At 32.8% G+C, this 22,879-nt stretch overlaps 1 protein-coding gene across 2 annotated transcripts; it reads right to left on the bottom strand.

Annotated features, from left to right (window-relative positions):
* Positions 1 to 10,968: 10,968 nt before the first annotated feature.
* Positions 10,969 to 21,432, bottom strand: LOC143063360 (uncharacterized). Of its 2 annotated transcripts, none has more exons than XM_076235471.1 (7): positions 21,314 to 21,432; positions 16,220 to 16,256; positions 15,730 to 15,807; positions 14,928 to 15,044; positions 14,181 to 14,257; positions 13,400 to 13,481; positions 10,969 to 12,435 (listed from the first exon to the last, which is right to left on the bottom strand). In XM_076235471.1, the coding sequence occupies exons 2-7, from the start codon at positions 16,233 to 16,235 to the stop codon at positions 11,186 to 11,188; spliced, it is 1,620 nt and encodes a 539-aa protein (XP_076091586.1). In that variant the 5' UTR covers positions 16,236 to 16,256; positions 21,314 to 21,432; the 3' UTR covers positions 10,969 to 11,185. The 2 variants fall into 2 exon arrangements, with proteins under 2 accessions (XP_076091586.1, XP_076091585.1); XM_076235470.1 differs by lacking the exon at positions 21,314 to 21,432 and adding an exon at positions 21,111 to 21,235.
* Between the last annotated feature and the right edge of the window lie 1,447 nt (positions 21,433 to 22,879).

Below are 22,879 nucleotides of genomic sequence, written 5' to 3'. Positions count from 1 at the left end.
TATTGTTTTATTTCTTTTCACATCGGTTCAAAAGGTTATTAACTAGATTCAGTGTCTCACCTCTGGCAGCATTGACAATAAGTTCTTGTATCAAACTTCCTGGTTAAGAAGGTTTAAAAGCTGGATAATCTATATATCTTGTGTGCAGATGCCTCATGGTCACAAATCAAAATCTTACTTTCAAAATGGAGGATTTAAAGGCAAGTGGACCTAATTGTCTTCTTATATAATCATAAGTGTTTTTAATCTACTGCTATAATGTTTGATTGAGTTCCTCTCTAGCCCATGTCTGTTGTCCATAACCTCATAACTATGAACCAACAACTGCATTTAGACTATGTTCATTTACACTGATTTTTTGCCCCCATCTACTGTAGTTTTAAGATGGGGCAAGCAGGTTCTACTTTAATTTTCAAATCAATGCCATAATGATATGACATTTATAATATATAGATGTACAATATAATTTGGCGTCTAAAAAGCATGTCTAGCTATGGACAAACTTTGTTTAGGTTTGTGTTTTTACAAATGGCATGTTAATACACAGGGTCTTCCTATTTGACAAAACTTTCAATAAATGTTTTGTCTATTCCCCCATTGTAAGCTTTATAGTCCAGTAAATCTAGTATAAATTTGCCCCTAACCTTGAAATAATTGCAACAGAAGTTTTTTAAGTTTTAATCTTTAGCATTATACCCCAAATATACACAGAAAAAAGTCCCATAAAATCTAACTTGTGGAAAAGTAAAAATCATGATTTTAAAATTCCTATGGAGATTTGCATTGATATGAGAGATAACTCTGCAAAAAAAGGCAGAAATATCAATAAAAATTGATACAAAATTATAACTTTACCGCATCTATTAAACATAATTTAGAGTATAACAAACAACTCTAAAGGTGTTTTCATATCTGGTATCAAGGTACAGCCTAGATTTCATAATTAATTAGTTGACCATATATGACCTTTTGGATTATAGCTCTTCAACTTTTATATAAGTTTTCGATTTCAAATATTTTGGCCACGAGCATCACTGAAGAGACATGTATTGTCGAAATGCGCATCTGGTGCAAGAAAAATGGGACCGTTAATTTTTCAAAATGGTTATAAAGCCACAAATTTGCAATTTCTTTAATGAAAAAATATGAGGGAAAAAAATACCCATAACACTTCGGTTTTGTACATTTTTATCCAACCTTTATGTATAATATACTAGTACAACAAATGTAGTCAAATACGAACTTATACCCCCATCAAAGTTTCATATTTAACATGAATTTTAAGAAAATCAACCAAAAACTGACAAAAAAAAAGACATATTTTTGCAGAGTTATCTCCCTTTCCAATGTTAATTTCCATAAGAAATTTAAAATGCAAAAGTTGATATATCCTTAAGTTAGATTTTTTCCTGTGTTTATTTTGGGCTTATGCTAAGATTATAACTAAAACATTTTCTGTTGCAATTTAGTTGGAGGTTCAAACTTAGCTTGACTGGACTATTAACACTGGATGCTGTATTACATAACTTCAAGAAAATATGACAGATATCATTTAAAATCACCTTTATTGTAAAAATTAACTTTATTTCAATCACATGATATTATATTAATATATTAATAAAGTCTGATACTTCACGACGGGTGCCACATGTGGAGCTGTTCAAACTCATAAATCCATGAACAAAAAACAAAATCGGGATAACAAACTAAAACTGAGGGAAACGCATAAATAAAAGAGGAGAACAACGACACAACACTACAGTGTAACTAACACACACAGAAACGGACCAAGCATCAGACAAAATCCAACGAGAATAACAAATATAACATCAAAACCAAATATATGAATTTGGGATAGACAAGTACCGTGACACGTCTTATCGCAATGTCAATTTACACTCAAAAATAAGAGAAAACAAACGACGCAACGTTAACTTGTAACACACACAGAAACGAACTATAATATAACAATGGCCATATTCCTGACTTGGTACAGGACATTTTTAAAGGAAAAAATGGTGGATTGAACCTGGTTTTGTGGTATAGCATACAATTTGCTTTTGCTTTGGCTTTTGATATTTGACGTGTGGGTGCATTATCTCACCAAAACACACCACTGACCTTGATGATAATGATCTTGAATATCATTTTAGCTGAACAATTTCTGACATTTTCGTTTCGAGGACATTATTTTTTCCTTTATAATATGCTTTAAGTGTTTGGGAGATAATCAAAATCAAAACAAAACAAAAAGTTAGAATTGGTCAACAAATGCTCTTTATCCTATGAATTCAAGGTATCGATGGTAAAGAAAATTTATTAACTATTTTCATGGTTCAGTGTTCAAAGTTAAGATTTTGAGTTTTGGTCTTTTTTTCTAGTACTATATGCAATAAGTCAACTATATTTGGTGTATGGAAATATTTGATAATCTATATATCAGTCGCGCAGGTTTTATTTGACCTTGACCTAATTTTCACGGTTCATTGCTCAGTGTTAAGTTTTTTTGTTTTGGTCTGTTTTTCCTAAACTATAAGCGATAGATCAACTGTATTTGTTGTATGGAAGGATTATTAGAAGCGCATGCCTGCTGGCATGGCTCATCTGACCTTGACCTATTTTTCATGGTTCATTGGTCAATGTTTAGTTTTCTTGGTTAATGTTAAATTTATGTGACAGTTGTAATAAAGCTTTATATTTAGGACTATCAACATGATATCAATGATTAAATCGGGCTTTTTTTTACACCTATCATTGAAACATGGTATCGTCCGGGTTTATTCTTCGAAAGAATGACCTATCGATCAGAAAGAAAATAACTCCATATATGTATATAATGTTGGTGAAAATATATCTATTATTCAGGATTATAAATAATTCTTACATGATTTATAACAATAAAATTGAGAAAGGAAATGGGGAATGTGTCAAAGTGACAACAACCCGACCATAGAGCAGACAACAGCCGAATGCCACCAATGGGTCTTCAATGTAGCGAGAAACTTCCGCACCCGTAGGCGTCCTTCAGCTGGCCTCTTAAAAAATATGTTTACTAGTACAGTGATAATGGACGTCATACTAAACTCCGAATTATACACAAGAAACTAAAATTTAAAATCATACAAGACTAACAAAGGCCAGAGGCTCCTGACTTGGGAAAGGCGCAAAATTGCGGCAGGGTTAAACATGTTTATGAGATCGCAACCCTTCCCCTATACCTTTTAGCCAATGTAGAAAAGTAAACTCATAACAATACGCACATTAAAATTCAGTTCAAGAGAAGTCCGAGTCCGATGTCAGAAGATGTAACAAAAGAAAATAAACAAAATGACAATAATACATAAATAACAACATATTACTAGCAGTTAACTGACATGCTAGCTGCAGACTTCAATTAAACTGATTGAAAGATTATGCCTTCATCATATGAATATCGGGCACAATTTCTCCCGTTAGGGGTTTAATATCATACTATCATAAAATATATCAGAAGAACATAAACCGTGTCATGCCAATAACTGTTTTTTTTTAAATAGATGTGTTTAGTTCCGATGCAAAGACCCTATAAGTGAATCAATATTAAAGCCAAAATATGCAATATTTAATGACCTGACAACAGTATCGTAACTATATCCCTTCTTAATAAGTCTGGTTAAAGTTTTTTTTAGCTTTTTAGCTTTTGAGGTGAATACTGACATTTTTGTGCTTAGTAAAGAATATTAACATAAAAGATTGGATGTGAATTACCTGAACGTATAAGATGTCTGCATGTTGAGTTATATTTACGAATGATTTCCTTATACCGATAATAAAATTTAGTAAATGTTTTCACTAGTTTGTGATATCGAAAACCCTGGTGTAATAGTTTTTCAGTATTAATACATACATTTCTCTCTTTACTGCACATGTTTACTATGTCATTCAACAAATTTCGAATGTCCAGGAGATGGGCTTGTAACAAATGCGTGCCGTGTGCAGAGTGTAGTTCCTCCTCTGATAGTGAATTTTAATCCTATTATTATACACTAGAACACACCCGCGAAATCGCGGGCATTCAGAGCGGAGTTAAAAGTATGTAAAGTGTTGTTAGAAGTTTTATACCTCCTCCTTCATTTCCAAAATTCCCAATTTTTGGTTTTCTATCAATTTCAATATGAACATACATTTAATATAGTATGTTATGAACATTTAAGTAAGGAGCCTGTAGTTCAGTGGTTGTCGTTTGTTTGTGTGTTACATATTTGTTTTTCGTTCCTTTTTTGTACATAAATAAGGCCGCTAGTTTTCTCGTTTGAATTTTTTTACATCGTCATTTCGGGGCCTTTTAAAGCTGAGTATGCGGTATGGGCTTTGCTCGTTGTTGAAGGCCGTACGGTGACCTATAGTCGTAAATTTCTGTGTCATTTTGGTCTCTTGTGGAGAGTTGTCTCAACATGGCAATCATACTACATCTTTTTTTTTGTAATCAATGAATTTTGTAAAATATTTAATGAATGGAGAATTTCAGAAAAGGTATCAAAAGTTCACATGAATAATTTTAGCGCTTATCTGTATATTACTATATAAATAAAGTGTATTTACTTTCAATTCTTAGTTTAGTAATCGATCCATGGTGGTCAATTGACATAGTATACAGACCCTCTCCATTTAATAAACTCTGAACAGAATTAAAATACACTTTATTCGTACTATTTGTTTGTTCAAAGTATACAGAAAAACGCAAACCGGAAGTATAATCTGACTTAAAATTTCGTCCAATGACGGGACAATATCCGGATGCCTTTTTTCTCGTTTCTCTCCCAAAATAACTCAATCTGAATAATCATATGAATGGATGACAAATGCGACTATGCACTGTATATATAGGACACAGAGTCGTGTTGATTAATTTATTGTGGAAAGAAGAGAAGCGACACCAAAAATGAGGTCTTCTCGTTTAATAGTATAGATTAGAATCCCACGAACCACTTTATAAAAACAAATGTTTTGTAGAACAGGGCAAAATCGAGTAAAATAGATTATAAACGATTCGATAAAATAGTTATCAAAGGTACCAGAATAATAATTTAATACGTCAGACGCGCGTTTCGCCTACAACCCCCCCCCCCCCAAAAAAAAAAAACAATTATATTCTCAATTCAATAATACTTTAACAGAAACTGTTGACAGCATCTGGCAATATACTAACAAATAGTTCTTTGAAAGCAAGATTTTTGATTAAATTTCTTCTCTCCCTTGCAACATACAGACATCTTTTAGTTACTGTTGCGAGTATTCCAAGAACTATACGTTTATGGACTTGCTCATTGTTGAAGGAACACTGTTCCCTACAATTGTTAATTTCTGGTTCATTTAGTCACTTGTGAAGAGTTGTCTCTTTGTTAATCATACCGTATCTTCTTTTTTATATTTTTGTTTAGGGAATGTATAAGTAACCTGCATTGTCCGCTCAGTGTTTTTGTTAGATGTACTTTTGCTTCGCATCTATCTGGGGAGTTAAACCTTTTTCACTGATTTTATAGTTTGTTCTTATGTTGAACAGTAACACCACTGTCCAATGTTAAGCTAAGGACCTGTGCGTCTTTTAACTAGTTTAAACTCGTTACATTCTGTATGTGACTGGACCAAGCCAAGAGCCCGAAATTCAGTGGTTGTTGTTTCTTATTTGTCTTTCTTTGATTATTTTGTATATAAATTATACCGGTCATAGTTTTCTTGTGTTTTTTTTCACATTATTTAATTCGAGGTATTTAATAACTGACCATGCGGTACAGATCTTTCTACAAACTGTGATCTACAGTTGTTAATTTCTGTGTCCAATTGTCTGTTATGAAGAGATATCTCATTGTCAATCAAACCGACTCTGTTTAGTTTTGTATCTTAGTCTTATAGATAAAGAACAGGGACAGGGAGACAGTCTATATTTGTGATGTTGATTTATGGACACAATTGGAAATGATAACTGTGGATTCATTTATTTCGTGGGTACCAATTTTCATGGATTAAGGAAAACTTATATGTTCGTGGATATTTAATCTCGTGGTTTTGTCAAAGTCTGCATGCAAGCCTATAGAAAATTTATCTTTCGTTGATCATTCAATTTTGTGGTTTACCTATACCCACGAAATCCACGAAAATTGGTATCCAACGAATAATAATGAATCCACAGTATATCCAATAAGATACTGCCATGAAACAGTGCATAGGTCTCCGATTAATATAAATGTTCATAGTTGCTGTATTGAAAATGGTCACCATGACACTTATCTACAAATACGCTGAACTGAAACCATGGGATTCTCTCCCACTTCTTCCTGGATTTATAAAAGACACGTATGGAAGCTTATGCCTTCCAATTTTCAATACGTCCTTGTATTGACAGGAAACGAAGTAGAAGATACCAGAGGTCAAAGACCATCTGACACTGCCATCGCAAAAAAAAAAAAAAAAAAAAAAGAAAAGAAAAGAAAAACGACTAAAAAGGTCAAAAAGACAAACAACAGCATACAAAACAAAATAAAGAAAACTATTTAAGAACACGAAAATCATCCAGAAACCAGGGATAAACTGTTTTTCAACTATTCACAACTATTAAGATAGAAATACCTCAAGCTATAGATTGCTTAGATGTATTTGGCACAACTTTTCTAAAATTTTCGGTAATTAATTCTGTTCAACTTTGTAACATTCACTTGTTTTTACAACAATTTAAAACCAAGTTATAATCTTTGTATAAGCTAGGAATGTGGAAGTTGTTTTCAAACAGTCTGTTTCTATGAATATTTTCTCACAATCAATTTATGACTCTAGAACAGCTGCTTACTACTGTTGTCTTTATTTGATGAGTTTGTATATTGAAAACATCGGAATGATGAACATTAAACTTTAATAAATATTGTACATAAAACACGTACATGTACATATAAAAAAATTAACTCATACATGTAATTATGACATATCGAACTCTTACAAGTACATACGAAAAGCCTAATTGGCCAATAACAAGGGTTTATACCTTTGAAAAACTTTCCAATGCACATATTTTGTAATTATGCCATGCCCGTATTTAATAATTATTCTGTTTTACTACGCAAAATTTTCATAAATAGGATCGTATACTTTTTGTACAGTAATGGATACTGATGCTAGATCTGACAGCTGGTCATCCGTGTCTGAAGATTCACTACTTAAATAACTAATATCGTTGACCTGCTGATTGTTGTTTGTTATGGGCTTAAGCGGACTTCCCGGCTTCATGTAATCATCCTCAGAATCATCGGACTCTGATTCCGTAGACGAAGATGACACTGATTGCACTTTGTTTTGTGGTAAATGCAAATTTGGCAAGCTTGTATAATCAATAACAGTATGTGGGTTCTCATAGTCATCATCTGAATCTGCTTCGTCACTGTCCGGATTGTTGACCGCGCCATAGTGATCAACGGTAACATATCCTGAATTAGAACTTTGTTCAGCTTTTCGACAAGGAGGATCTTTTCTAAGAAGAGTTACACTATCAACGGATGCATAATCAGACTCCGACCTTTGTTTAATTCCTCCAATTTTAGGGTTTCTAGAACCTTTAACAACATCGTCTTTGTTGTTCAAAACAGAATGATCAACAGAGGCGTAATCTGATTCAGAACGCTGCTGAATGAATCCAATAGCTGGATTTCTTGTATTTACTGCGTTACTGTCGTCATCCTTACGAAGGGTATGATCAACAATCGCGTAGTCCGATTCGGACATCTGGTTTATTAATCCAATAGAAGGTTTTTTGACACTGCTGTATATTTTTTCAATTTTTCCATCCACATGACTATCAGTTTCATCTGACTTGAACTCAACATAAGGACTTTCCACTTTAACACTATATATCTATTATTCAGGATTATGAATAAATTCTTACATGATTTATAACAATAAAATTGAGAAAGGAAATGGGGAATGTGTCAAAGTGACAACAACCCGACCATAGAGCAGACAACAGCCGAATGCCACCAATGGGTCTTCAATGTAGCGAGAAACTTCCGCACCCGTAGGCGTCCTTCAGCTGGCCTCTTAAAAAATATGTTTACTAGTACAGTGATAATGGACGTCATACTAAACTCCGAATTATACACAAGAAACTAAAATTTAAAATCATACAAGACTAACAAAGGCCAGAGGCTCCTGACTTGGGAAAGGCGCAAAATTGCGGCAGGGTTAAACATGTTTATGAGATCGCAACCCTTCCCCTATACCTTTTAGCCAATGTAGAAAAGTAAACTCATAACAATACGCACATTAAAATTCAGTTCAAGAGAAGTCCGAGTCCGATGTCAGAAGATGTAACAAAAGAAAATAAACAAAATGACAATAATACATAAATAACAACATATTACTAGCAGTTAACTGACATGCTAGCTGCAGACTTCAATTAAACTGATTGAAAGATTATGCCTTCATCATATGAATATCGGGCACAATTTCTCCCGTTAGGGGTTTAATATCATACTATCATAAAATATATCAGAAGAACATAAACCGTGTCATGCCAATAACTGTTTTTTTTTTAAATAGATGTGTTTAGTTCCGATGCAAAGACCCTATAAGTGAATCAATATTAAAGCCAAAATATGCAATATTTAATGACCTGACAACAGTATCGTAACTATATCCCTTCTTAATAAGTCTGGTTAAAGTTTTTTTTAGCTTTTTAGCTTTTGAGGTGAATACTGACATTTTTGTGCTTAGTAAAGAATATTAACATAAAAGATTGGATGTGAATTACCTGAACGTATAAGATGTCTGCATGTTGAGTTATATTTACGAATGATTTCCTTATACCGATAATAAAATTTAGTAAATGTTTTCACTAGTTTGTGATATCGAAAACCCTGGTGTAATAGTTTTTCAGTATTAATACATACATTTCTCTCTTTACTGCACATGTTTACTATGTCATTCAACAAATTTCGAATGTCCAGGAGATGGGCTTGTAACAAATGCGTGCCGTGTGCAGAGTGTAGTTCCTCCTCTGATACTGAATTTTAATCCTATTATTATACATTAGAATCCCACGAACCACTTTATAAAAACAAATGTTTTGTAGAACAGGGCAAAATCGAGTAAAATAGATTATAAACGATTCGATAAAATAGTTATCAAAGGTACCAGAATAATAATTTAATACGTCAGACGCGCGTTTCGCCTACAACCCCCCCCCCCAAAAAAAAACAATTATATTCTCAATTCAATAATACTTTAACAGAAACTGTTGACAGCATCTGGCAATATACTAACAAATAGTTCTTTGAAAGCAAGATTTTTGATTAAATTTCTTCTCTCCCTTGCAACATACAGACATCTTTTAGTTACTGTTGCGAGTATTCCAAGAACTATACGTTTATGGACTTGCTCATTGTTGAAGGAACACTGTTCCCTACAATTGTTAATTTCTGGTTCATTTAGTCACTTGTGAAGAGTTGTCTCTTTGTTAATCATACCGTATCTTCTTTTTTATATTTTTGTTTAGGGAATGTATAAGTAACCTGCATTGTCCGCTCAGTGTTTTTGTTAGATGTACTTTTGCTTCGCATCTATCTGGGGAGTTAAACCTTTTTCACTGATTTTATAGTTTGTTCTTATGTTGAACAGTAACACCACTGTCCAATGTTAAGCTAAGGACCTGTGCGTCTTTTAACTAGTTTAAACTCGTTACATTCTGTATGTGACTGGACCAAGCCAAGAGCCCGAAATTCAGTGGTTGTTGTTTCTTATTTGTCTTTCTTTGATTATTTTGTATATAAATTATACCGGTCCTAGTTTTCTTGTGTTTTTTTTCACATTATTTAATTCGAGGTATTTAATAACTGACCATGCGGTACAGATCTTTCTACAAACTGTGATCTACAGTTGTTAATTTCTGTGTCCAATTGTCTGTTATGAAGAGATATCTCATTGTCAATCAAACCGACTCTGTTTAGTTTTGTATCTTAGTCTTATAGATAAAGAACAGGGACAGGGAGACAGTCTATATTTGTGATGTTGATTTATGGACACAATTGGAAATGATAACTGTGGATTCATTTATTTCGTGGGTACCAATTTTCATGGATTAAGGAAAACTTATATGTTCGTGGATATTTAATCTCGTGGTTTTGTCAAAGTCTGCATGCAAGCCTATAGAAAATTTATCTTTCGTTGATCATTCAATTTTGTGGTTTACCTATACCCACGAAATCCACGAAAATTGGTATCCAACGAATAATAATGAATCCACAGTATATCCAATAAGATACTGCCATGAAACAGTGCATAGGTCTCCGATTAATATAAATGTTCATAGTTGCTGTATTGAAAATGGTCACCATGACACTTATCTACAAATACGCTGAACTGAAACCATGGGATTCTCTCCCACTTCTTCCTGGATTTATAAAAGACACGTATGGAAGCTTATGCCTTCCAATTTTCAATACGTCCTTGTATTGACAGGAAACGAAGTAGAAGATACCAGAGGTCAAAGACCATCTGACACTGCCATCGCAAAAAAAAAAAAAAAAAAAAAAAAGAAAAGAAAAGAAAAACGACTAAAAAGGTCAAAAAGACAAACAACAGCATACAAAACAAAATAAAGAAAACTATTTAAGAACACGAAAATCATCCAGAAACCAGGGATAAACTGTTTTTCAACTATTCACAACTATTAAGATAGAAATACCTCAAGCTATAGATTGCTTAGATGTATTTGGCACAACTTTTCTAAAATTTTCGGTAATTAATTCTGTTCAACTTTGTAACATTCACTTGTTTTTACAACAATTTAAAACCAAGTTATAATCTTTGTATAAGCTAGGAATGTGGAAGTTGTTTTCAAACAGTCTGTTTCTATGAATATTTTCTCACAATCAATTTATGACTCTAGAACAGCTGCTTACTACTGTTGTCTTTATTTGATGAGTTTGTATATTGAAAACATCGGAATGATGAACATTAAACTTTAATAAATATTGTACATAAAACACGTACATGTACATATAAAAAAATTAACTCATACATGTAATTATGACATATCGAACTCTTACAAGTACATACGAAAAGCCTAATTGGCCAATAACAAGGGTTTATACCTTTGAAAAACTTTCCAATGCACATATTTTGTAATTATGCCATGCCCGTATTTAATAATTATTCTGTTTTACTACGCAAAATTTTCATAAATAGGATCGTATACTTTTTGTACAGTAATGGATACTGATGCTAGATCTGACAGCTGGTCATCCGTGTCTGAAGATTCACTACTTAAATAACTAATATCGTTGACCTGCTGATTGTTGTTTGTTGTGGGCTTAAGCGGACTTCCCGGCTTCATGTAATCATCCTCAGAATCATCGGACTCTGATTCCGTAGACGAAGATGACACTGATTGCACTTTGTTTTGTGGTAAATGCAAATTTGGCAAGCTTGTATAATCAATAACAGTATGTGGGTTCTCATAGTCATCATCTGAATCTGCTTCGTCACTGTCCGGATTGTTGACCGCGCCATAGTGATCAACGGTAACATATCCTGAATTAGAACTTTGTTCAGCTTTTCTACAAGGAGGATCTTTTCTAAGAAGAGTTACATTATCAACGGATGCATAATCAGACTCCGACCTTTGTTTAATTCCTCCAATTTTAGGGTTTCTAGAACCTTTAACAACATCGTCTTTGTTGTTCAAAACAGAATGATCAACAGAGGCGTAATCTGATTCAGAACGCTGCTGAATGAATCCAATAGCTGGATTTCTTGTATTTACTGCGTTACTGTCGTCATCCTTACGAAGGGTATGATCAACAATCGCGTAGTCCGATTCGGACATCTGGTTTATTAATCCAATAGAAGGTTTTTTGACACTGCTGTATATTTTTTCAATTTTTCCATCCACATGACTATCAGTTTCATCTGACTTGAACTCAACATAAGGACTTTCCACTTTAACACTTTTATCCGGAGGAAGATTCGGAAGTACTATCATATAGTCATCTTGTGTGTAATCTTTCGTGTCGTCTATTGGCGTGTTTTCTGTCTGTTTGATTGGAATCTTTGGAAGATTTAATTTTGCGGGTTTTATATAACCATCATCACCATCACTATCAGAATCACTTTCACTACCTGATGTTTTGTTTCCCTTGATGTATAAGTCATATTTGGATGCCTCCTGTATCGCCATCGCTTTTCTCTCCAGTATTTTAGGTGAATTAGTTATATTATTAGTCTGTGCTTTCGTTTTGTCAGGGTAAGTTTTGGCTCCAATGCTTTTAGGACTCACATATGTATTAGGAGGAATTCTCGGCCGCTCAGGAATTTTCATATTCGGCATTGTTGACATCTTTTCTACATTCGCATGTTTTTTATACAGATCCTGATCATCCTTTGTTGTTTGCATTGGCTTCACCTTTAAAGGTTCTAAAAGAAGAAATGTGAAAATGAGTATAGGTGTGTTACGGTTTACTGTTTATATATTGCTTGACTAAAATGTCTACAGGGTAGACAGGGTCGACATATTGGCACCGTTAACGGGGTCCACATAAAGAAGAGCTTGATAAGGTTGGAATGAAATGTGAAATACTAATGGTTTAAGAAATAAGAGAGATACCTAAGTAACAACTGTAACTGTTATGTTTTCTTCATGATGACAAATAATCATATGAAGACCATAAAGCAAGGGCGGTTAGATTCATGGTAAATATTTATTGTTAGAATTAAAGTCAACGCTATCAACCTTGTGCTTGAACCTGTCGACCTTGTAAACCCTGTGAACAAAAGAAAAATATCACAGACAAAAACTAACGGTTATCCTCTCTGTAACATTGGACAGTGGTGTTACAGCACATCAGAAGAACAATATGTTAAAATGAGTAAAATATAGGACTATTAGCAAGTACTTAAAGCCAATATTACAATCAATAGATTATTAAATCATATTGCACCAGGATAGGGGGTTGAACAGAACATATCCAAATTACTTAATAAACATTTGGTAAGTAAGCTTGTTTATTGATTACAGTTAAAGAAGAATAACAAGATCTTACTGAGTAATAATAGTGCTGATGATAGAATATGTGATGCATTATAACTAATAACATTTTCTGCCTAGACGAGCATTTTGTGTATAGAAGACTCATTAGTGATTTTCGATAAAATAGTTTAAAAAGGTCAAATAAAGTAAGAAGAAGAATATCCTTGAATGACCACAATTCCAACAGGTTTTACCAAATACAGATAAGGTAGAACACTTCTTGACACAATTTACATTAATTTATTTGAAAAGTTAAGCTAAGACAAAATGATTCCTCCTTCTTAGTTTTCAAACTTGAGTATTTGTATTGAGATATTGATACACGAATTAAGGTGCTAGAAAAGTACTCACCATTTGATCTCCGAGTAAGTGAAATTCCTTTCTTAATTGCATTCTCCCAATTTATGTATTCATCTTGGCTAGGAGCCATGAACTGAAATAAACAAAACAGCATAGTTTTTAACATTTGTACATGATTCTGTTGTTATATATAAAAAAAAAGACGTAAAAAAAAGAAACTGAAATGCACTTCACATGAAAGAGTATAATCTTGATATCTAAAATTAATTTAAATATATTATTTTCATTTAAATCTGTAGAATTGCACAAGTAATATGCTCTAAGAGAACAGATTCACAATGTTTTGACCTATAAACACACTTTCACATGTGAAATGCCTTCACGTTTACCCACAAAATCACAAGCCCATGACTTAAACCAAAATAATTTAAATTCATTGGCTTAGACCTACATAGTCACAATTCTTTGGTTTAAACCCACATAGTCACAATCTCTTGGTTTAAACACACATGATCATAATCCCTGGGCTTAAATCCACACAGTCATAATCCAATGGGCTTAAACAAACATAGTTACAATCCCTTGGTTTAAACCCACATGATCACAATCCTTGGACTTTTAAAACACACACAATCACAATATATTGGTTTAAACCCACATAGTCACAACCCCTTGGCTTTAACCCCACATAGTCACAACCTCTTGGCTTAAACCCACATAATCACAATTCATTGGCTTAAACCCACATAATCACAATTCATTGGCTTAAACTCAAAATAAACTGTAAATCATAATTGTGCAACAATAAATTATAAATATAATGTAATAATACCTCAAATTTTCGTTTAAGTTGACTAACCAATGAAAATCCGAATGGACTGTGCCCTGGACTATGTAAAAATCTATAACCTGTTATAAAACAATAATTAAATGATATATATATATACTAAAAAATAAGATGATTAAATTGCACAAGAGTAAACAAAACTTGTTTATAAAAGACTTTGATGATAAAAAGATGCAAAAGCCACAAGCTGTGGGATATATATATTACAGACATTTTAATTCATCGCATTCGTTTTATTCTTGTCTAATTACAACAACAAATAAATCATTCCTGTCAATCATTTCCAAAGGGAATTCGTATTAAACTGGCTGCATTTATTTTATTTGCGAAGTCCCAACGTTAAATTTTGTGATATAAAAGTGTGTTAGCCCCGCCTATATTTATATAAGATGCTACATTGATTTTAAAGCCTTGTAAGCATCAGAAATATTTGTACACAAATTTTGTGCGTCCTATATACTTTCCTAGATTAACTTACAAAGAATGCTCAAACCTAAACATTTGAAACTCGGGGATGCAAAAAGTCATCAAGGGTAACAGGATTATAATTTAGTACGCCAGACGCGCGTTTCGTCTACATGAGACTCATCAGTGACGCTCAAATCAGCAAAAACACTCAGAGACGTTAGGAGTTATATGATCAAAAAGCGACCTGAAGAAAACTGTATTTATGCAACCTCAGCTATTTTTCTATGGAAGCTCTTCATAACAAGCAACATTTAGAATACTTACTTTCAAGAGAAAATCCTCCTTTCTGTGCTTTATCATCTGGAGAATCATAGTACAGAAATAAATTCCCGTAAACCAAACACCATCTACGCTGATATTTTATAGACAGTAACTTTTTACCTATTAAAAGAAAAAATGCAAAAAGCATGAAAATATGCTGAGGTAATATTTTTTCTGTTTTATGAAGGAAAAGAAAATTACAGCGTATAGATAGATATCTTTCAATAAGACAACTTACTCCTGCCAAAAACAATACATTATCGTGTCTTGACTAGTTAAGGACAATGGCCCTTATTGGTCGTTTGGCTATTTGTAGAAAGTACAATAGCTCATATTAATGTTTTCACTATTTGTACAGAGTTGAAATAAGTCATATGGATGTTTTGACTATTTCAAAAAACAGTCTAAATTAAATATGGATGGATGATTTGAATGTTTGGACAAAATGCAATAGCTCATATTGTTTGACTCTTTGGTTGTAGTCCAATGCTCATATTGATGTTGTGCTTGTGTTGTTTATATCGGTGTTACAGTGAGACTTGATAAAAAGAGACATGACTAGTTAACAGGGGAGATACATGTATACTATAATTAAAATTCATTAGCATCTTCCTATACTTTTTTGTCATTTTTGGTTCATAAGTTCTTAAAATTTTGGATATATTTTGGCCCCGAGCATCACTGAAGTGACATTTGTTGTCGAAATGCGCATACGGTGCAGTGAAATTGGTACCAGTTATATCATTCCATGACAAATAGAAAGTTAAGATCAATATTCAATCAAATAAAACAGTAATATACTTACTTGGTCTCTTCTTTTCCAGATAACCTTTCATGGAGGCATTACCCAACTGTGACGCAGCGACTACTAGTGGAAGATCAGCTAACAAAGAATATTGTAGATATTTGAAAGAGGTATGTGTACGTATTACGAAGTTTACATATGTCATGTAATGTACTTTGAAATAAAAGAGACAACTTTATAGCTGGTTTTGATACTGAACAAGAGGCAGTTGTTATTAGATGTCGTCTGAAATAATTGTTTTAGTTTCAACGTAAGCGTTGCTAAAATTAAACCTCTTTTGAATCGTTTCACATTCTATTAAAGCTATACGATGATCATGATGTTTGAATACTTGTCATTTGACATGTAGCAGATACCGTATTTGTCTCATTGGCAATAATTCCACGTCTCCTTGTTTTCATAAGTATTTCTTTTTGTAATTGTCTTGCTTTAAACTCAGTAATAAGCGCTACCAGTATTTCACATAAGATAAACATAATAAAGTTATTACCTCCAGTTTTTGACATCTTTTGACATTAAATTTGTGCCTGAAAAAAAAAGAGTGAATCTACACAGTTTTTTTGAAAAAAAAGAATCAACATACATATTCAGAGACTGTTGAATACAAAGAGCGTGTGCCAATAATTCGCATTGAAATATCGAAAAGATAATCAACTGTGGTTATATGTGGGGCTATTTGTCAACAAGTCAGTCAACGTGTCGGTAACTTATCTAGATAATCAAACAAGTGAAGACTTTAATATGTTTGTGGGGAAGGAAGGTGAGGGGCGTCTAATTTGGCTTCGAAGGACATTTGGACTTTGTTAATTTTTATATCTTCCTCTATATATACAATTCATGTATGTAACTATATTCCTCAAATCTCATATATGTTTTAGCCCCAGTTTTGATACATGTTAACAGGAAATATGATATAATTGTTAGTACGTGGAAATAGTAACTACATAAGTTCAGACGTACCAATATTAACATTTTTCAAATCTTATTACAAGATATAATTTCTTTTTATTGGTCTAAGCTCTATGATAACCTGCAATTCAATTCATTATGAACTCTTAATGCTGCGCAAATAGTGTTCATGTTAACTGGAAAGCAGATATGTTAAAGTCAAGTAATAATCCTAATTTAAAATGACATAATCTGTTAAATACTGGCTTAATCATGTTAACACTACAAAATGTAAAAACGACGAATCAATGAATAAAAACCCCACGATTTGAGGCAGGGACTTAAATTACAGTCTGAGTGATTTTAAGGAGGATTCACATCACACATTCTTATCAGTGGCGGATCCGGGGGGGGGGGGGGGAGTTTTATTTTTAGGATCAATGCATTTGAATGGGGACATGTAGTTGAAACCCCCTCTTTGTCCTGGGCTAGGAGCCACTTTTATAAATGGCTGGATCAGTCCCTGATTATAGTGTTGTATTCGTTCATACTAATTATAATTTGTAACAATTTCTGCAATGACACAGCTGTGTGAACTTTGAGAAGTAAGTTAAGTGAGTTATAAATCAAAATGTGGCGATTACATATTAAAAGAGCGTATAAGCAAAGGATTTTTAATACTTTAAAGTGACCTTGCAGTGTATAGAGTGTAATAGCATATAAATCTCATGGTTACGTAATACAGCACCAATTAAATATTCAACACTAATTAACCATACACAATTTTAAGTGTTTTCTTTCTTCATTCTAAGTCAAGTATTTTAAATCCAATTTATATGAAAAATTACTTCCTTATTGCGAAAAGAAGATAATTTTGACTCTAGTCCAGGGTCAAACAGTGCAAGGTCTGAAACATATCAATTATCGGCTGCAAGGCGTATAATGACAACACCTTATTATCGGCTATTGTTACAGCAGATACAAATTGGATCTCTGTTGCGTGCTTGCTTTGTCAGATTTTTGTCTGAGTTTCCATACGTCAGCATCGTACTATGGATTTTGCAACTATGTACAACAGATGTAAGCATGTGTTTCAAATTGCAGTCGTAGTACATTGGCTTTTGTAATTATAATAGATAAGAAGGATAGGGGGTATCCGATGTCCAGAAAATTTGAGACTGTGTTTCCGATGTCCAGCAGATTTTTGTCTGTGTTTCCGATGTCCAGCAGATTTTAGTCTGTGTTTCCGATTGTCCAGCAGATTTTTGTCTATGTTTCCGATGTCCAGCAGATTTTTGTCTATGTTTCCGATGTCCAGCAGATTTTTGTCTGTGTTTTCGATTGTCCAGCAGATTTTTGTCTGGTTTCCGATGTCCAGCAGATTTTTGTCTGTGTTTTCGATGTCCAGCTGATTTTAGTCTGTTTCCAATGTCCAGCAGATTTTTGTCTGTGTTTTCGATTGTCCAGCAGATTTTTGTCTGTGTTTTCGATGTCCAGCAGATTTTTGTCTGTGTTTCCGATGTCCAGCAGATTTTTGTCTGTGTTTCCGATGTCCAGCAGATTTTTGTCTGTGTTTCCGATTGTCCAGCAGATTTTTGTCTGTGTTTCCGATTGTCCAGCAGATATTTGTCTGTGTTTCCGATTGTCCAGCAGATTTTTGTCTGTGTTTCCGATTGTCCAGCAGATTTCCGTCTGTGTTTTCGATTGTCCAGCAGATTTTTGTCTGTGTTTTCGATTGCTATAGTAATACATCAGTTTTATTTCTATTTTGATCTCGGGTTTACTTATTGCATCTTCCTGAACGAAAGTTGGCAATATGATGTCCTAACGTCATCTCAATATCCAGTCTTTCATATATTTTTTTTTATAATATTCGACATAGTTTACCCAGTTGATAGCATGTTAATGTGGTTTTAAATTATTCAGATTTAGATTTGATTACAAAAGTTGACAAACCAAACACAGTATTTAAAACCAAAAGATGTTTTTGAAGTAAACACATATTCTGAGGATATTTAAATGCCCAGTGTTCTTACAAAAAATAAGAATGAATATTGTTTATATCATAAATAAAAAAGGCTTAAAAAAATGAAATAAGTTTTATTGTGTTTGGTTATTTTCGCAATAACGTATCCTTCAGAGTTTTACTAATATTGTCGTTATTATTATCATATTTCATGGACAAACAAGCTACAAGAAGCCTTGCGTTTAATACCTCGAACTTAAATTCTTTAACACGAACAGCTAGGTCCACGGTCATTGGAATTAATATACTGCACAACATATAAAACCAAGACAGATATCAGCAGTCCGAATAGCTAACATACAGTTGATTGAATACAACATAAAACATTGTATGGATGTATAAATACAGCTATCACGTCCGGTCAGTGTGTTGTAACTTGTATTTCTGCTTTGTAGCGATCTTATGAGTTATGGCCCTTTTAATCAATTTGTACAGTTGTTCAAATGTCATACTGTTACACCACTGTCCCAGATTAAGGAAGGGTTGGGCGGCCGCTGACATGTCTCATCCCGCTCCATTCTGTTTATGCATGTCCTAAGTAAGTAGCCTGTAATTCTTGTTGCTGTATATCATTTTTGTTCATTGCTGCTTTTTAACATAAATCATTGTTTTTTTTTCGTTTGAATTATTTAACACTCATTTCAGACCCTTTAATAGGTGACTATACAGTATGGGTTTTGCTCATTGTTAAAGGCACCACGGTGACCTATTAGTGATAACTTCTTTGTCATTTCGTTTCTCTGATTGAGAGCTGCCTCTTTTACAACTATGTCAGGCATATCTTATTATTTTTATATTTTTAATTTTTTTTTAAATATTAAATCTGTATGTATGTACTTGTTATAGAACAGAATGGAATTCAGTAGGATCCCGTCTAGAACAAATCGGAATTCCAAGATCTACTTGTAAAAAATATGATAGGTGGGTCTCACTTCCCAATAAAAGAGTTATTTTCTTTTTTTTTTATAATGAAACAAACGTATATAATCATTTTTTTTCAATATCTAAAAAGAAAAGAAGTTATGAATTCTATACACCACATCAGAGCCTTTCTCTAAGCTCGCCAGTCTTAAACAGAATTCCTTCAAGTTCTAATGAGGTACGTACTATTAACAAAACGTTAGTATACATATATTTAAGACAAAAACATGATAAATATTCAATTATGTTTCAAAATTAATATTCTGGAGACAATCTTGTTAATTTTTACAAAATTAGTTTTCTTGAATTCTGTTCATATTGTAAACTCGAAATTATTTGCTTATAAAAGTGCCCTAAATAAAACATTGTCAAATGTGATTACAAATAAAAGAATTTTATGTATTTTTCCATATTTTGCTTGTAATAAAGTATTGAACGTAGTATCATATTATAATTTATTTTGTTATCCAATTATCAAGTGCATCAGGGGAAAAAGTAATATTAATCCAGAATAATCCATTAACATATCAACCATAGCAATATCCTGGATCAAACTGGAAATATAGTGCAACCTATAATCTTCCCAGTACTAATCTGGATATTCCAATTTCTATTATTTATATTTGAATTTCGATTTCCACTTTGATGATTCTGGGTCCTAATAAGTTTCGATTTGTACTGTAACTCGTATAAAAGAAGATGTGGTTTGATTGCCAATGAGACAATTCTTCAAAAGAGACCAAATGTCACAAATTTCAAATAACTTTAGGTCACCGTACGGCCACCAACAATGAGCAAAGCCTATACCGTATAGGCATCTATAAAAGGTCCAGAAGTGACAAATGTAATACAATTCAAACGAAGAAAAAAAAAACCCGGCCTACTTCAGGTACAAAATAAAAAACGAAAACAAATATGTAACATAGCTGTATACAACCACTGATTTACAGGCTCGTGACTTGGGACAGACACATACAGAATATGCATAAAATTTTTAATAACATTGTGCATAAAACTAAAACCCAAACTATTTCGAACTAATGTACGTGTTTTTTTTTTAATTGTTTATTTAATTTTGCATTTATAGTATCTCGAATAAATATTCATGACTGTAACAAGTAATTAATCTTATTTATTTGTATAACACACACAGATATTTCCAGTCGTTATAATACTTGTCTAAAATTTCCTTTACTAAGTTTTCTATATATCTTAATGTATGTGTACATAACAATCTTTTATTGTTTCTAGGAAAAAGAACATATAAATGAAACAGAAACTCGACAATAATTTATATCATCATTCAACGTTTTAAAGAAATCTATATAATATTAAAAAAAGGGACTGTTAAAGTCTTTCTGTCTCGCATTTTAATATCAATCTATGGATAATTTTCATCAGCCTTGTACCAGTTCATTGTAATCTAAACTGACCTAAAATGTATGTTGTGAAACTTGTAATATACTTAAATAATACTTTTGTTAAGAAAAAACAACTTTTAACTGCTGCTATTAACTCAAGCATGAAAATAAAAATGCCAACTTACCTTACATTAATGTATTATTTCACTTGTTTTTGCTCAAAATATAAAATATAGTTTAAATAAGATTTTCCTTGTCGTTAACTTGTATCCGGAAATATTATAAAATGGAGCATAAGTGTACTCAAGGATACTATAAATCGAAACAAAGGTACATATGTATGTCGTGTGTATTGTAATTTAAATGTGTAAACCGGAATCTATTTTACCTGCTATCGTCTAAATTTAGTCACATTTTATCTATTTTCTTCACAAGGATTTAAAATATGATCCTTGCTTTATCCTCTTTGAACCTTGCGGCTTCCACTCAGTGATAAGTCAAGCCGACACATGATGTCTACTTCCTAATCCTGCTGATCGTTCTCGGAATTCAGCCATTCATAAAATGTGACAAACTGGATTTCCAAAGGGTGTAAACACATTCTTTAAACAGGGGATCCGCAAAAAAAAGTTGATCGATTACAAGTGACTTACTTCATACACATTATATAACCTTTAAACGTGTTGAGAAAAAAATTCATAGAAGTCATAGAAACTAGTTCATACATATGAACAATTCACCCTAGATGACACAATTTTTTTCTATTGGTTGATATAGAAGCCAATAAACCATAATTAAAAGATATATTTAAAGAAGATGTGGAAACCAATAAACCTTAATTAAAAGATATATTTAAAGAAGATGTGGTATGAGTGCCAAATTGGCAATGAGACAATTCTCCATCGAAGTCACTTTGTAAAAGAAAAAAACAACAACCCACTAATGGTGAAAATACGGTCTACAACACACGGAGCCTTCGGTCACACCGAACAGCAAACTATAAAGGGCCCCAAAACATGACTAGTGTTAAACCCTGTAAGTCTTGAATATGTATAAAATATTTGTCACTGGACTTTTAGCAAATAACAATCGATCAATCTTAATCGAAATACACTGAAAATATGTATTTTTTTATAACTAAAACGGCAAAATTAAAAGCAAAACTAACATTAGTTCGAGGAGTATGAGCGCTCATCCCATAATTTGGCTTGCCATATTCTTCGTGTTCCTTTTCCCAAGCAAGGAGCATGTAGTTCAGACGTTGTAGTTGTTTTTATATTTCGTTTCTAGTTTTGAACGTACATCATGTTTTCTCATTTTATGATTTCGGAGTCTTATATTGCAGATATATATGAGTTTTTCTCATGTCGAAGGCCAACACGGTATGTTGAACTATAATAGTTAATTACACCCACGTCAGTCTGGTCTCCTCAAGTGGATTATTGCCTAATTGCCCGGCATCATACTTCATTAAAAAAAATAATTTCAAAATAGATTCGTAAAAAGACATGAACAATGTTAGTATGTATACAGATTGAATGAAAGTACATGTATATAAAAGATTCTTTTCTTCAGATTTTTAATAAATTATGGAATCCTAATGCTACGTATTTTGTAGTTACGGTACTGGTTATTCGTTTCTACAACAACAGTAGATAGTATACGGTTGAACTCATTTCAAAATATCAGAAGTGGTTTATATGTAAACATTCATGTACTCTATTTATCTTTGCATTCAATCGATCTATATCCGTCTAAATAAATGTGTATTTTGATTCATACTCAGTAATTTGTGATTGTACTATTTTATTACAATAACTTCAAAGTGCTAAACATGAACTTATATACTATCAACATACAACTAAGTGGATATGGTATTGGTCGGTGTTGGAACTTATACAGGACATGGATATAATAACTAAGTACTTCCACCTTATTGTATCAATGAATTTTC

This window comes from Mytilus galloprovincialis, chromosome 2 (genome assembly GCF_965363235.1).
Source record: "Mytilus galloprovincialis chromosome 2, xbMytGall1.hap1.1, whole genome shotgun sequence".
Lineage (NCBI taxonomy): Eukaryota > Metazoa > Mollusca > Bivalvia > Mytilida > Mytilidae > Mytilus > Mytilus galloprovincialis.
The sequence above is the reverse complement of the archived record's forward strand: the minus strand, read 5'-3'. Positions and strand labels throughout refer to the sequence as shown.

What these genes read in the sequence shown, in the direction of transcription:
- LOC143063360 (XM_076235471.1), bottom strand. An exon ending in AACTTAAACGAAAATTTGAG is followed by an intron (nt 13,482 to 14,180) that starts GTATTATTACAT and finishes TGTTTATTTCAG; the next exon opens with TTCATGGCTCCTAGCCAAGA. An exon ending in ACTTACTCGGAGATCAAATG is followed by an intron (nt 12,436 to 13,399) that starts GTGAGTACTTTT and finishes TTCTTCTTTTAG; the next exon opens with AACCTTTAAAGGTGAAGCCA.